This window comes from Mercenaria mercenaria, chromosome 4, assembly GCF_021730395.1.
Source record: "Mercenaria mercenaria strain notata chromosome 4, MADL_Memer_1, whole genome shotgun sequence".
NCBI classification, from domain to species: domain Eukaryota; kingdom Metazoa; phylum Mollusca; class Bivalvia; order Venerida; family Veneridae; genus Mercenaria; species Mercenaria mercenaria.
The window spans coordinates 65,101,086-65,117,971 of NC_069364.1; the positions used below are offsets into that span (position 1 = coordinate 65,101,086).

The following is a 16,886-nucleotide window of genomic DNA, read 5'->3' on the forward strand; positions in this document are numbered from 1 at the left end:
TGTTATAATTTTGTTTTCATTACAAAAAAACAAAACAAAAAAAAAAACGTTTTATAAACAGGATCTGATAGTTTCTAATTTGTAATTGCTATACTTCTATTTTGACATTTCTGTAGTAAATGCTCCCTTTCTAGAGAATTACCATTTATCCTTAGATTTTTGAATAAGGAACAGTAGTACTAAATAGGTAATCAAGCAGCACTTCCGGGCTAGTCAGATAATGACGGAAAGAAAAAATCCTCAATCTTTTCCCAGCTAAAGTGGCATTTTAATGTTTTATATAATTTATGTCCTGTTTTTATATCATTGTGGGCCTATACTTGACATTTTGGTAGCATTTTCGAGGAGTTTTGCATTTATAGAAATGTAAACAACCCCTTTTACTCATGTGTTCGTACCTACATTTTAGCTGTCACGTTTGAAGATATTCCATGGTGTTGACCTGTCAAACAAAAAATCTCTCTTAAAATCCATGGATCCTACTTTTCTTGGTGTTTTTGGTGGTTTACAAGTCAGGTAAATTTTATTGCCACTTGGAAAGAAATAAAGCGTACAAAAATAAAGAAATTATTATATTAGGAATAAAATGAATGTTTGTGCACGTTAGAGGTAAATGTAATATTAATGTACAATGTTGATGGGCAAACTTTAAAAAATATTTTGTGGTCTTTAAAACGCTTTATACTTTATATTTCGGTATGGCATATAGTGCGCATAATCATTTGCATGGTTCAGGTCATTAGAGATAACATTATTATCGTGCTGAAAATTTACTGTGCATTTTACCTCGGTTATTCTGTAGCTGGATTTTCGTAGCACTGCATTCTGCTAGCATTGTCCAGTACATGTATGCTTATCATGATAATGATAACATCAGCATCATACCGTTACCTTTTTTGTTTCTATGCATTTTAGCTAGACGTTATTACTTCATACTTTACTTTTCATAGATATATTTCGTACAATATGCCATGATATTTTATTAATCTTCTGTAGTAATGTTAAAATAATAAAGTCATAGCCTTATCCTATTTAATCAGAATTTGTTCTTTATTTTCAATAGTCAAAATCGACAGGTCACTTCTTACTGGCATATGGTATAAATCTATGCCACCTAACAAGATGCCTTTAAGAGTGAGGATGAGTCTGTCGCTTCTTATGTTCGTGTACCCGTATTTAAATAAGTGTTATTATATTATATGCACTTGGCTATTATATCTATGTATAAGGTGGCATGCCGCATAGAGTTGTGCAAGTGATGATAAAATAAAGTTTAACTAACAAAGAAATTATATACGCATTTAGAAGAAACAAACTACACATATTTCAAATTAATAATTGATTGTTTTAAATGTTCCGATGTAAATAGACGTACACTATCAAAATTATTTACTTTTGAAAAGATGATAGCATAAAAGTTTTCCAGTTTTGGTAGTTATTTCGCCATTATTTCTTTTTAAAATTTATTTCTTTTATAAACATTTAAGATATATTCAAGGGGCAATCTTTACGGACATAACTAAAATAAATAATATTTCACAAAGCTTTTAAATCGTTCGAAGATAATTAAAGAATTTAAATACACGCCATGTTATTTTGAATAGCCACCACGTGATCGATCCGATGGTAGCTAGGCGATTATGTACACTATACATGGTTGTTTCGGTCTTAATGCTTTAATTCTCTTTAAACAGGTGTCGATTTCCTTGTAATTAGCAATATTAAGCGGATTCAACCTTTCGAACGTTTAAAACAATAGATAGTTTGAATCATTTGCATTTAGTCTCGCAAAAACGGGTTTTCAGTGTAAACAAATACAAGTGTAAAGTATGGATTAAATAATACATATTTGCACTCCATTTAGTGTAACTTGCTCAAAGTAGGAATACACAGATTAAGAAATTTAACAAAATATGACGAGTGTGCCAATTCAAAGGGCCGTATCGGCATCGAGTCCGGTTGGGACACCAGGACGGCTACCCAACTTACCGGTGATTGAACATCCAATGTCCAGATTAGGGGACAGAAATGACTTAGCAGTTAGAGGGTCTGCAACCTACGCTGGAGGTCGGAAAGGGGACCTAACTCCACGTGGTTTGCAAAGAAGCAATACTGATGTTGGAACTAGGAACAGAGAAGGTGGTGCGAATGATCTAAGAAAAAGTTCCCCGGATAGAATTCTTAACTGGCCACCAGGTGCGTATCCACTAGTCATGAGCCTAACATTCAACTGAATATTTTATTTAAAAAAAAATTCTTTCATATTATTCAATTATCTGTTTATGATAAGGTTCAGATATACACATTTCTCTTCAAGGAAAACTGTCATTTTTATCAGTCTGTCCATGTTTCACATAATGATATTAACGTTATCAGCCTGTATCTAACTTATACCCATGTCCAAGAGCTATTCGAAAAAAAAAAAGTTATATTTACTATTGTTAAGTTTAGCAGAAAGACACGGATGGGATCTATAATTTTGTAGGATATGCATTTTGAAATGAAAAATATTCTGAAGGGTTAATATGTTTGATAAGTTCCTACATAACAGGATGTACATACAGTTTTCAGTGTCCGAAACAAACTTCAGTAAAAATGATCAAAATGAACAATCAGTTGAGTTACTAAACAAAGATTTATAGAACGAGGAGAAACGCAAACATACTTTAACAACACTGTAGCCTTATCAATCTATAATGTAAAAAAGTATGTTAATTTCGCAAGCTATCGCCGATCACTAGGATATCTAAGAGATAGATCAATGCTACACGAGAGCTATGTAAACATTAAATAGCTACCGATTGTCAATGCTTAAACCTTTAAGGTGATAAATCTCAAAAACGTACATATTTGAAAGATTAATTCAAACTTGTATTTACATTCTCTGTTGGTAAATCATGTGTTAGATAACATTATTTAAACTGTAGTTCAAGCTTTTGCCTGATTAAACAATGCTCGCACATTGTTTTAACAAGAATTTAATATTCCTCTTTTTGCTTTTCTTTTCGTAACGTTTACATGTAGTCTTTTTGCTTGATATTTCTTTCTCCTATAATGCTATTCATTACCTCGATTATTATTTTCATTCAATTCCATTAGCGGCAATTACTCGGGCTATATGTTTTTCAAACTTTTAACGATTGTGATAGCATATTTTTTTCTAGTTGTGCTGTATTTTTGCACAGCGAATTTAATGTCTTTATTTGTTAACATTTTGTCTATTGAACCTATTACATTATGTTAGAAATATCATGGTGTGTGTTTAGCAATTAACATAATTGCGGATACGAACCTGTCAATCGGTATCGTATCTTATACAAAGCTATTGAGACTTTGCTGTGCGATAAATAATGACATATATTGACTGAATGGTGTTTGAAAAGACCTTCGATTTTCCATGATAGTATTATGATTTATAAGCTGAATGGATTTATGTATTGCTTTGTATTTATTCAAATCGGTATAAATAAGCAGTCGGTTGATCACGTAGTAAAATAACATGAACAAATAAGTCAAATATTGTATAATGGATGGTAAAGCCCCCATTGTCTGTATTCATATAGACATTTAAAAATGAGTCCCTATGATTGTATTATAACAGTCAATTTACGGATTTTTAAAATAAATCTTAACAGTTGAACGATATTACCATTGGCGGGATCTTAAAAGAAGACAAAAACACCATTTCAAACACCTACGAGACATATTGCACTATTTCTTTATTTAAATCATGAAATAGTAGTAATAAGTTTGAGTGTCATTGAAAAGGAGATTTTTGACACTTGTTTTTTTTTATCTCTACTTGACATGAAAAGATATCTAAGCGTAACAGTATAGACTGATGTATGTTTAATTAACGTAAAAGGGTAGCCATTTATACGCGTTTGAATAGAAAGTCGTAATTTCGATGTTGGATAGGGAAAGATGGTATTCAGCGATTTGCCCTTTTCATTCAATGAATGAGTTATGTGTAAGTAAATCTTATATTAAACTTAGGATTGCTTCCTGACCTCACAATCGTATGACTTACATGATCACGAGCTTGTTTGTGGCCGGATTCCTTCGTCCAGAGGATTCAACGAAAAGATTCATGCCCTGCTTAAAACGATTTGATTTTTTCATTCAGTGAATGATTTATGTATCAATCCCATGTGTTGTACATTTGATAAATGTAAGTAAATCTTATAATGTTAAAGTTTAATTCAACTTAGGATTGCTTCGTGACGTCACAATCGTATGGCTACATGATCACGAGCTTGTTTGTGGCCGGATTCCTTCATCCGGAAGATTCAACGAAAAGATCAATTTCTCTCGCAGGGGTAATTATTACACAAATGGGGGAAAATAAAAATTCCTGATGTAGAATGAAATATGTAGTTGTGATTGAAATATAATCATAGTGATAGTGTGGTTTTCTTTACTTCCAGTGGTGAAAGCTTTATTATGTTGTGACGGCAGTAATATAAACAAAGTTATATTACGCACATAAACTCCGTATCATGCAAGATCTATAGAATTTATATTCCATTTTGACTACTTTGGGGTATGGCTTTCCACTGCACATAAAGATTTTATTGAGATGGTTTATATTTCAATGGTGCATGGTAACAAACATCAGACATGCGTGTTTATGTTTATTTAATGATTTTAACATGACAATCAGTTAGTAAGAACAACTTTCATAATTTTCTATACTTTTCTTTAAGTCTGTATTAAAATGAAACACAAGATATCGTTAGCTCTTCGCAGTGGTATCTACGCAAAATTGGCTAAAGAGACATAGTTTTATGCAGCTCGCTGACCGCCTGAAAAGTGGTACCAGTAGTTTCCTGGTCGTGTTATAGCAAAGACGTGAAAAGTCGTACCAATATCTCCATGACCGCGTCATACCAAAGTCGTGAAAAGTGGTACTAGTTGGTCCTTTGCTGCGTCACACCAAAGACGTTAAAAGTTTTACCCTTAGTTCCCTGGTCGCGTGACATCAAAGACGTGGAAACGTGGTATCAGTAGCTCCCTGGCCGCTTCACACCAAAGACGTGGAAACGTGGTATCAGTAGCTCCCTGGCCGCTTCACACCAAAGACGTGGAAATGTGGTATCAGTAGCTTACTGGCCGCGTCACACCAAAGACGTGGAAACGTGTTATCAGTAGCTCCCTGGCCGCGTCACACCAAAGACGTGGAAACGTGGTATCAGTAGAGCTCTCCCTGGCCGCTTCACACCAAAGACGTGAAAACGTGGTATCAGTAGCTCCCTGGCCGCGTCACACCAAAGACGTGAAAACGTGGTATCAGTAGCTCCCTGGCCGCGTCACACCAAAGACGTGGAAACGTGGTATCAGTAGCTTCCTGGCCGCTTCACCCAAATGACATGAAATCGTGGTATCAGTAGCTTCCTGGCCGCGTCACACCAGAGACGTGGAAACGTGTTATCAGTAGCTCCCTGGCCGCGTCACGCCAAAGAGGTGAAAACGTGGTATCAATAGAGCTCTCCCTGACCGCTTCACACCAAAGACGTGAAAACTTGGTATCAGTAGCTCCCTGGCCGCTTCACATCAGACGTGGAAACGTGGTATCAGTAGCTCCCTGGCCGCCGCGTCACACCAAAGACATGAAAACGTGGTATAAGTAGCTCCTGGCCGCGTCACACCAAAGACATGAAAACGTGGTATCAGTAGCTCCCTGGCCGCGTCACACCAAAGACGTGAAAACGTGGTATCAGTAGCTCCCTGGCCGCTTTACAACAGAGATGTTTCGCGCTCAGCATTGAAAGGGAAACTGGCATCTCTTCTCTCATACAGTGAGTTTTCCAGAGTGATAAATATCTTTTCAAACAATTTCCCAAGTTAAAAAGGTGACGTTCTCTACATTCAAACCTGAAATATAATGACACGTCAATATGTTATTCACTGTTTAAAATATACATCAAAACGTGAATTTTGAACAGCTGAATCATATAATTATACGAAATGATATGAACTACTTAGATAATTTTAATCTACCCTGTTGACATGGTTAACTACATACTTAAATTGGACAAAACTATTGTGTGCAAATGGTTTTTATGAAAATCAAGCTTGACCAAAAATTGTTACAGTACTATAATATTGTCTTAATCTTATATACTTCTATCTTTTATATCGCCTTTCTCGTGTCAATATTCTAAAATAAACATGCTCATGTGTTTGAAATGGCTAAAAAATATTGACCAAAACTCTGTTTAAAGTAAATATTTATATAGCCTTTGTATAAAAACAATGGTAAAGTAATATGTATAGAAAAGCTACTGAATATCGATCAATTCCTTTCAATGAAATGTTATTGACAGAAAAACAACATGTATCAGTTACCAAACCTTTGACCTAAACCCGACAAGGTCGATACACTGTGTTTTCCTTTTTGTAATGGTAACTTGTTATATATGAAAAAGTCATTGATACTGTAATGCAATGATTTTGTTTCAATAATGTGTCATTTGCGCAATTAAAGAGAAAATGTTACAATATTACAATTGGTTAATAGTAAGTATAATAAACATTAGTGTTAATGCCATTTTTGTCCTCCCGGATATTTGAAATTATTTTTAATGAGCACAGGTGACGATTTGAGACAGAACTATTGTTATGTAAAAATGAACATGAATTAAGAACTCATTTTTTACTCTAAAGCGTGCACGTTATGACAGCATGACTAGTAGATATGCTTTGATCGGGCAACAGAAATAAACCTTCATAACGTACACGCTTTGGCAAGACAAGAAAAGCAAATCTTCATAAATTTCTCCATTTGAAAAGGCAAGAAAGTTCATTTCTTTATATATAAATGTGTATCCATACATATGATAGGTCAATTGGTGATTTCTCAAAATGAAATGTCCATAAGTGGTTTCTCCGTATGACAGGGCAACTAATCTAAAAAGAGACCTCCGTTCAGTTACTCATTCGTTCCTGAAGGAAACTACCGTGTGATTTACTTCAACTTAAAGTCCTTTGTTAACACTTTCAGGCATTTCGTTATATCATTTGAAGACATCGTGTGTCTGAAACGTGTACCCTAAAAATAAAGCTATCAGAAGGTAATTAGCCGGAAATGTGAATAGCTACTGTCTTATGGTATAGAACAAAGTCATTTTGATACGCCATGTGTCTGAAACATGTGCTACCTGTAAATAAATATTATCAAAGGTGATCATAGCTACATGACTTAGACAGTTGTTTTATGATAAAGAATATATATATACAGGCAGTAAACTACAAAAACTTTTTTTAACAAGTCACTTTATTTTATTTTTCACCAACGTTTCGGCTACATTAGCCTTCTCCAGGGTTCAAAATGATAAAGAACACATTTTCAAAAACGATCTTCACTTCATCTTTCAACGAACCGAGAATTAGAAAATTTATAACATTATAACATGCTTATCGTCAATATCGAATATTTTTTATCAATTTTACATTATCAATAAAAACTTTGTCAGTTTTAGTAATCGTTAAAGTTTTGATTGCCTCTTCAACTTTAAACTTAATCAATCTTGCCATGAATGAAAGTTAATAATCATATTGAATTACGTGGTTTTGAAATTAGTTATAAAATATTAATGCATTTAACACTTTTTAATCTTAATCTTACCGTCTAAGCGACTAATGGATTAATACCATATAGGTCAGTAGGGTACCAGAAACACACTGTTTGTTATACAAAGTATATTTATTTAGCATTTAAAGCAGACTAAACAAGGTCTGGCGAAATAAACATCTTCGGATTATATGTCAAATCATCAAATACAGTTTTGCATGCAGATTCTGTGGTATTCTTAAATACCCATGTATTGGATAAACGGCCATGTCAATAGTGTACAAAACTGCAAAATTGTTTCAGTTAGATACATGTATGCTAGATGTAGTTTTGTTTTTGTATGATATTATTTACTACCAACATCTATATACATGCATAATGTTGCCCTATTATTGCTGTAATCTCATTAAATGTTATAACATCCATCGATATTCAAGATTTTCTCATTTTTGTATGTTATTATATACTACCAACATCTATATACATGCATAATATTGCTCTATTATTGCTGTAATCTCATTGAATGTTATAACATTCATCAATATTCAAGATTTTCTCCCTTGTGTATGTTATTATTTACTACAAACATCTACATACTTACATAATGTTGCTCTGTTATTGCTGTAATCTCATTGAATGTTACAACATTCATTGATATTCAAGATTTTCTCACTTATATTTGTGTATTAATGAGAAATATTCTAATAAGTAACTATTATGTAATACTAATACACTTTTGTTAGTCCTCAATATTCATAGTTACCTTTTCAGACCACACAACATATAGAACTAGATCACACCAAGGTTCGTTTAATGTTTTGTTTTTATGTTTTTCCTTGATATTTTGAAGTAAGCAATATTGGAACAAAGTTTTCAAGCAAACGTATGCCGTTATATTACTGTTTGAATATAAAGATGTATCTGTTATAGTTGATATTCTGTCTGCTCTGTAGCAGATTTTTTTTCTGTTTTTTTCTTTCTTCCTGCTTTTTTTTCTTTTTTTATTTTCCTTTGTTAGCAGTACAATGCAAAGAAGCTACTCTTTTGTTGAAAATATTACATTTACGTTATTTTTTGTCGGTTGTATAACCGTTGTCATATCTTAATTGTTTCAAGTTGAAATGTGCAGAATATGAAAATATTGCTTACTACGAAACAATCAACCCAAAATACCCGAAATCTTGCCAGTCACATATGGTCTGTAATATAAAGGTGCTACCCAGTTACAAAACATAAACATCATTTCAGTCAATGTCGTAGATTTACAGATGAAATAGAATCTAAAAGAATAGCACCTTTGTATTTCAGGACTTCATTGTTGCAAGTCAATGTTAACTTAATACGTTTTATATTTTTTGTTTTGCTATATGTATTTTGACCACATTAGTATTGTGTACATAATATTCCGCTTACAGGTGTTTTTTTTTTCATCGCAGATGTATGTTTAGTATTTGCTTCTGGTAATTAAGATATGAGTTGTCTTAAAGTATTTTTAAAATCAAAATCTCGGCCATCAAATGTTAATTAAGAAACACACATTTTAAATATGAAAAGTATCATCACTGTCATACAAAAGGGACTCTCGCCACCGTTATAATTATTTATGTCCTATACCTACCGAAACTTGTATTTTGGTTTTGGGGACAGTAGTTCTCCATTGTATTTTCTTATATTCCATATACAAATGGGTCATCCGACGGCATGGTAACGTTTCACGATCATACCAATATGATTCAGCACGATATAGGTCATGAATACATGGCTGGAGCAATCTTATTCGAATACGGGCATTTATGTCTAAATCTTACATCTTTGCAAATTATTAACAGTGCCTCTTGGGATTTTGTACAAATTGAAAACACAAAAAGCATTACGTAAATTAAGAGGTCAAGTGCCAGGCGTTCTCATTTTTATGTCTAACCCGCAATGTTTTACTTTGATAACCAGAATAGTTATATCAAAAAGGTATATCATAATTACCTGATGTCCATCGGAGATGATTTGACATGGCAATATATTCGTCCAATTCACAAAAAGTCGAAACAACAAGACATGGGGTGAAATTTGGGGTAGGCTTCACAGCCTAATGGAACTCAATCATATAAACATTGAATGTATCCTTTGACCCCAACGAGACAAGAATTATTAACAACATCCTGTTGACACACAAACATCAGGACGTATTGGTAAAAGTCGACCTTACGGATATTAAATGTATGCGTTTTGTTTTTCAAGTAATGATTTAAATGCAGATATTCCGAAATAGTTGTGTAAAATTGACCACTGTAATGAAATGGTAATTTGATACATGACATACATTGATCCCTCGCAAAGAAATCCTGCCCCGTGGCTTCAAACGAAATTTCATATAGGTATCAAAAATAAAAAGACCATAATTATCTACAAATCTACAGGACATGTATTGTTTTATGGAAGGGCGGTACGTCATATAGTAGTACCTGTTACATTACTGTATCATGTATTATTCATTTATTGTTCAAAGCTTCATAAATATTACATTTATATCAGCACATTTATTTATATTTTAAGTATAAACACAATAAGTGAATAACAACTAAAGACTAAGCCACATAAGTATATGCAGTGTTTTAGTAACAAAGCCTGCGATTGTATCCAAACTGCTTGATAACAAAACTGCATCGTCATGGAAATAAATATTCCATGTCTATTCACGATAAATAAAACTTCTCTTTCATGGAACACAGACATATTTTATAGCATGACATAGAAAACCCATTGTCAATTTATAGCTTGGTGATTGTATAATAAATGAAAATTAAATCGTTCAAAAGTGTATTCCGTTGAAGCAAAATATTAACTGTGCGTTACATTGACCATTAACTTTAATGTTTAATTTTACGTCGCAATTATCGAGCTATAAATCTAGTCTTCATTAGTTGTTGATTGTGAGAACGAATGCTCAATTAGAGATCATGTCTGTAGAATTAGCTTTGAAGATTGTTAAATGCCATTTAGTTTCGTATCACACGCAAGTTTTACGTTCCTGCTTGAAGTTGTATTAATACTGTCCGATAATTTCACGTGTTCATTAACACTTAGCCAATTAGTGGACATCAAAAGGATTGCCCCATTTTTGTTTTTTCCTGCTTGAATTGTCATGTTTCCAAAACGGCAGTTGTCTTTGTAAAACATAGGCTAGAATTACGATACGTATATAAAACCAAGTTCTCGTGTGTTTTAGTCTGTTCTGTTTACTTATTTCATTTTTTTTTCGTGTCTCATTTGCTGATCATACAAAGGAGAATGTCTTTTTTCGAAACATATCATGCATTTGATGGATAAGCTATGTATAATGCTTTAAAATTGTGACTAACCTTACTTATTTCCACCACGATGTCAGACAATTCAAGTGCATCATTCGCGGCTCTTCATACATACGTTTCTTTACACTGCTCTTATAATTATGTGGTTATAAGTTCAGAAGTACACGTAAACAACATGCTATACAAGATGTCTCGCGTGATGATGCTGTATAAAAAATACGATCGGAATATTTAAGTCTCTGTTTATGTTTCCATATTGTAAACATTTCCTGACAGCATCAAAACGAAACTCAGTACATCATATTAAAACCAAAAACAGGCCAAGTTGAAAGACACCCTAATTAATCGTCTAATTGTGGCTTAATTATGTCACGCAAATCAAGATAGAAAGATGATATCCGTTAACAAATATTGATAAAAATCATTGCGTGATTAATTAGTAATACATTGATTTTGTTATGCCTGTTACTATACATCAAAAGTAAGAAAAATGTAATTCACAATTAGAGGCTGATTGGACTTCTTGTGATCCATTCCAGTAAAGTGATCTATACTTTAACTGCACGACACAGAAACGTTATAATATTGCTGACGAAATATAAATTATAACACTTAACAAAATCGCGAGACGAAATACACTATGTTTGTGAAAGTTGTATGATGTGTTATGTGACTGTGTCTAGAAAAAGTAGATATTAGCAAGTTAGATTTAGAGATTCCTAATATTCCATGTGGAACATTGAATACCTGTGTTCATTTAAAATCCATAATTGTGCCGCTGCACCATGGGAAAACCAACATAGTGCATTTGCGACCAGCATAGATCCAGACCAGACTGCGCATCCGGATCCATGTTGTTTGCTTTCAAAGCCTATTGCAATTAGAGAAACCGTTAGCGAACAGCATGGATCCTGACCAGACAGCGCGGATGCACAGGCTGGATCCATGCTGGTCGCACTATGCTGGTTTTCTCATGGTGCGGCTCATATTAATATTTTTTCACGTAATAAAACATTAAGTGACTTATCATAAATCATGTACGTTTCATCTGTCTAAGTATCCACGCATTTGTAACAAAACAAGTGTTTTACTTCACCATTGTCATAAATATTTAGGTAAATGATATTGTGGTTAAATTATATTTTTCTCCACTAAGCTGTAGAGCTGTCACCACCTTTCAAATACAAAGAGAAGCCATATGAAGGTATTTTGCCTGAGATAAATCCAGCAGCAGAAGATAGAGGAGACATACCGGACAAAGTCGACAAATTCCCAAGAGTTGGACAGATACCGAAATTACCCCCCTTGCCAAGCATATCAGAGCAAGAAGGTGGACCTTGTGATTAATCGTGCTTTATATCACGTGACTTTGGTTGAAGTGTCTAACGACACGTGATTAATATCGCTGATTAGAATGTCTAGTGTTGTTGTTCTTTGTACGTACATAGCCATATATGTATTGCATAGACATGTTAACAATTCGTGTAAAGCATTTAATGCAGAGCTGTTACTCTCAAGCCTCGAGAAAGGTTTATTTTAAACCACCTCTTTAGATCTTTTTCATATTTTCAGATATTTTTTCAGTGTAAAGTTACTATTTTTGTCTGTTGGAATGATGTTGACTTTTAGTTAGTCGTGACGGTAAACAAAGCCATTCTCTAGATAATGTGCCAGCTACTTTTTGTTTCTAATAATTGTATGTCCGTAAAACTACTTTTGCAACACTGAGCGAGTAAATACTTTGTAAAACATTGTAGATTTATTGTTTTTCAGTATGTATATTGCATCCTAATTCTTGTATGATCTAATGAAACTGTTTGAAAAAAAAAATCAACTAAGTTTAGAGATATTTTTGCACGTGCACTGCACCGATTCTCATGTGAACAATTGAGAGCGACAGCCCTGCATGGTCATATAATATATCATCAAGACCAAAGCGTTGCGCAACTGTGAGCCTATAAGCCTAGATACGCAAAAAACAAAACAAAAAACAAAAACAAAACAGACCAGCAATAGATACAAATTGATTTACATACGCTACGCTAGAGAGGTCGTTTTGCTTTGTTTTTGTGACAAGGTACATAAGTTATTACTAACCTAATGTAAGCATTTGTAAATCACTAATGTAACAATATGTATGACTGTGATTGTATTCGCTTAATTTCCGGTATGACCACTCCTACAGAGGGGCACGTTTGTTTGTTTTGTTTGGGGAAGAGGTAGAGGGAGTTTGCAGATTGCACAGCTATCACGTGCTACTAACATTTTTCTAAATTTTACACAGAAATATATGATAGTTAAATTCACTTGTTTATTACGAGAAGTAGCGTTTAGAAACAGAATCAGTCTTTTAGCTTGCTTAGATTAGAATATATTTTACCTGAAAATGCATGCTAAATATTAATACTGTAATATTAGATTTACTAAACTTAATTAATATAGTAATAAAATACTTACTTGAACAAAGTATTACTGGTAGAATCTACATGAAATAAAACAGTTTTATGTTCTGTTCTTCAGAGTTCTTGAAAGGGCCAGGAAAACCGTTCATCAAAAGCAAGGAGTACAATTATCAACCGCGGACAACACAAGAGGTATCTCTTAAATATATGCAAAGGTTTCACGATAAAAGTTTCATGATAAAGTGTAACACTGAAGATTTGTCACCGGCTACTGAGATACTTTAATAACTTCTTATGAAGGTTGTATGGGCTGGGTGCTTCTTTGCTGCTCATTTTCGATATGTGTTGTTCAAGTTCAACTTTGTGGATATTTTTTCCTTTTCAATGTGGCATCCATCGGAACTAAACACGACAATTTAATGTCTGTTGATGCCAGACATATTTATAATCCAGTTAATAAAATGAACATGCCAGATAACTAAACTGTTAAAAATTTAAATATTTTATCCAATGAAAGAAATGACAAGTATTCTTTATAGCATAACTACAAATCCGACCCTTATGTCATCTGTAATAAAGATGTGCACAATAATTAAGACTATTGTTATCATTTGCTATTTAATTGTTCTTCAGTTGATTGAGCTAATACGGGAGAAGTTTGGCACTGGGTATTATGGCATCCGACATTTGTTTAAATCTAATGACCCGACTGGAAAAGGAGCAGTGTCCAGGTACTAAAAAAGAACTAGTCATAAATGTAGTCATATAGGTCTCGCACTGAGCAAATGCCTTTGATGTAATGACAATGTATTTATAAGCCTTGTGTATAATTTAATTTGATCATATCAAGTTTTTAATATTTATGAATATTTATGTTATATAAAGGTTTTAGAAAAATAATGAATCTGCTGAACATGTGTTAATTGCAGAGAGGCTTTACAAAGGATATTGTACACACTGTGTGGTTACATAACACCTGACCAGTATACAAAACTACTCAGAGCGTAAGTTGTTGTTTTATTCATTTACGAATTTCATTTGCTTTTTACAATGTACAAAACATATTGAAATTTACTCATGACTTACTGTTGGCCGTTATTTCGTCATACGAGTATTCAATTGTTTAAGAATTGAATTCATCTGCGACGAAAACGAAAAGACGACATTTTTACCGCGAAAAAAAGACGACACATTCTATCCGTTTTGTTTTTTTACGTGAGAGTTTTTTTTTTCTTTTTGTTCTTTTTGTGTACGCTAGATTAAAATGACTTTCAAATGAATCTTATGGTCCTTTGCATACATTCGATTCTTACCTAAGTTCTTATCTAAAGTAAGAAATTTGTTTTGGTTGACGTGATAAATTGTGTAGATATTGCACTCCGATTATGGAAGAGACACGTTTTAGTGAATCATCCAAATGTTTGTAATCTCACATGCGCATTTCATTCTCCAAAATAAACATGAACAAAAGAAAACTATAACAGAGAAGTAAAATTTTATAACGCAGTTATGAAAATTCTTTTTTAAAACATCAAGAGAGCCCTTGTTTCCTTTCATTGCGACCTTTAACTGCGTTGAAATTGCAATATCATTTCAAGTCACGTGGAAAGCTTGTTTTTCGATTTTGTTCGTAAATACCCGTTTGTAAATTTTATATTTTGATACGCCTGTTATAAAGTATCATATAACATAATAAACGTCTTGTATACAAGAGAAATTTAAATAAATTTAATCATAAGCGTAAACCAGTTCATTGTTGAATTTGCGTAAACAACGCACCGAGACTCCTTATTAAACTCTAATTATTGTAAGCAATATGATTTATAAAAAAGTATAACATAACACTCTTATAAACTTGCAGTCGCGTACATGTTTGTGCGACTGACTAAAGTATATTGGTTCAAATTGTGTTTGTTTCACTTCGTATCTTTGGAGTGCATTCAAAACCGATTTTTGAAGTAGCATTGCTGATATTGTGAAATATCAGAGTTGAAAAGAACTTACTTGTATTAATTGTATGATAGTACTGGTTTAGGATTAGCTGCAATATATATCATCGATTCTTTTTACATAAGCATTGCGGACCGTGTACACTGTGAACTTCTGAAATAGGCCGCTTTCCTTTCATCGAAAGCATTTGCTATGTCTTTTTACTAGTTATTAGATGTTTATGGCGACCAACCTTAGATATTGTCCAAAAATATAAACGTACTAGCTAGTGATTATCAGTTTATCATGTACTATATTTGCACATCATTCACATCCAACCATTTATAAAAATATATTTCAAATTAATAGGTTAATCTTTGAATACGTTTGGTAATCAATATCTTGTTGACATTGTCCGAGTTCATATAGTGTGTTTTTCAATAGCTTATCGAGAATACAGTATCTAAATAATATGCATCGGGCTTCTCTCAGGTCATTACATGGGCCTCTGTTAATAGCACATATTGCTGAAACCTATGTGGTTGTTTCAAGTGTAAAGAACCTTATTAACAACGATAAGTAAATCAGAGGAACCCATTTTTCCACGAAGAAGTATTTTTTTCTGGCATTTAGTTTTCATGTGAATCATTTATTTAAGAGACTTAGTGAATTTTGCATGTCATTTCAGAATGAATTTAGAAGGCAAAACTCCTATTCCATTTGAAACATTTGTCCAATACTTTAAGGACACTGAGGTATGTATACAATCTTCTTCGACATTTCACCAAGTTTCATGTACAGCTGTCGCGGTTATGTAACTTTTAGATAAAATCCTAAAATGGTTAACAACGCTGGCTTTGGGATAGCTTTACACAAAAAGCTTAAACATAATGAATTCAGATTGTCTATGATCGTATCCCTTATTGTTTTTCCTCCGGGTTCATATTTACCGTGATCAGCTTCATTTGGTGCATAATAATCAGTAAGAAAAATAAAATCTGGAAAGTAGATCCCTCGGAAGCACCGAGAACAAGGCAAATAGTGAAAATTGCAGACTCGGTTTGATTGAGTCTGTTCAACCCCTGTTCTATTTTATAGAAATGGTGAGCCAGACATGAGCAACAAGCGTTTATTGCACCTATACCTTTTTCAATTCAAAGCTAGGTTAGACGCACTGTACATGTCTTTATTTCTCTTACATCGATTCCTTTTTTTTTCGAAGCAGCAGTAATAACCCGTAAAGTTCTCTAACATTAACTGTACTTTCGACTAAAGATGACGAATGCAATATAAGTCACTTGCATTCATTAAAATCTGTCCCATTTTTTTACTAGACAAAATAAATACATTCTAAGCTGCATCCATGACAGGGTAAAAATTGTGTCTTTGCTAAACTATTGATATTGTAGTCAGAACATGAAGTATCTGTTTCTAGGACAAAAAGAACTGGGTGAGTGCACTACAAACAGCCAGCTTGCATTCATCAGAGACCCATGTACCAGAGGGTTACCTAAGACGCGGAGATATGAGGGTTCATGATCCTTACACTTCCATGCCGTTCTCTGACGCCATATTCAAAGAAAAATGCAAATCAAAGTAAGACTTTTAGAATCTCTTTAGTGTACTTGTTATAAATGGTCAGAAATCATTTTCCAATGTTCAGCTCAAAATCGGCGA

General features: G+C 33.5%; 1 protein-coding gene across 13 annotated transcripts in view; it reads left to right on the forward strand.

Annotated features, from left to right (window-relative positions):
* Positions 1-1,624: 1,624 nt before the first annotated feature.
* LOC123552039 (EF-hand calcium-binding domain-containing protein 6-like) overlaps positions 1,625-16,886 on the forward strand; it is a 35,795-nt gene continuing 20,533 nt past the window's right edge. For 3 of the 13 annotated variants that reach the window (XM_053541530.1, XM_053541529.1, XM_053541540.1), the window contains exons 1-8: positions 1,625-2,196; positions 8,345-8,377; positions 12,035-12,208; positions 13,399-13,472; positions 13,914-14,011; positions 14,210-14,284; positions 15,898-15,964; positions 16,645-16,805. In XM_053541530.1, coding sequence (XP_053397505.1) covers positions 1,914-2,196; positions 8,345-8,377; positions 12,035-12,208; positions 13,399-13,472; positions 13,914-14,011; positions 14,210-14,284; positions 15,898-15,964; positions 16,645-16,805 — 965 coding nt within the window. In that variant the 5' untranslated portion in view covers positions 1,625-1,913. Of the gene's footprint in view, positions 2,197-4,211; positions 4,320-8,344; positions 8,378-12,034; positions 12,209-13,398; positions 13,473-13,913; positions 14,012-14,209; positions 14,285-15,897; positions 15,965-16,644; positions 16,806-16,886 lie in introns of all 13 variants that reach the window. The other 10 variants (XM_053541535.1, XM_053541534.1, XM_053541531.1 and 7 more) reach the window with 7 other exon arrangements.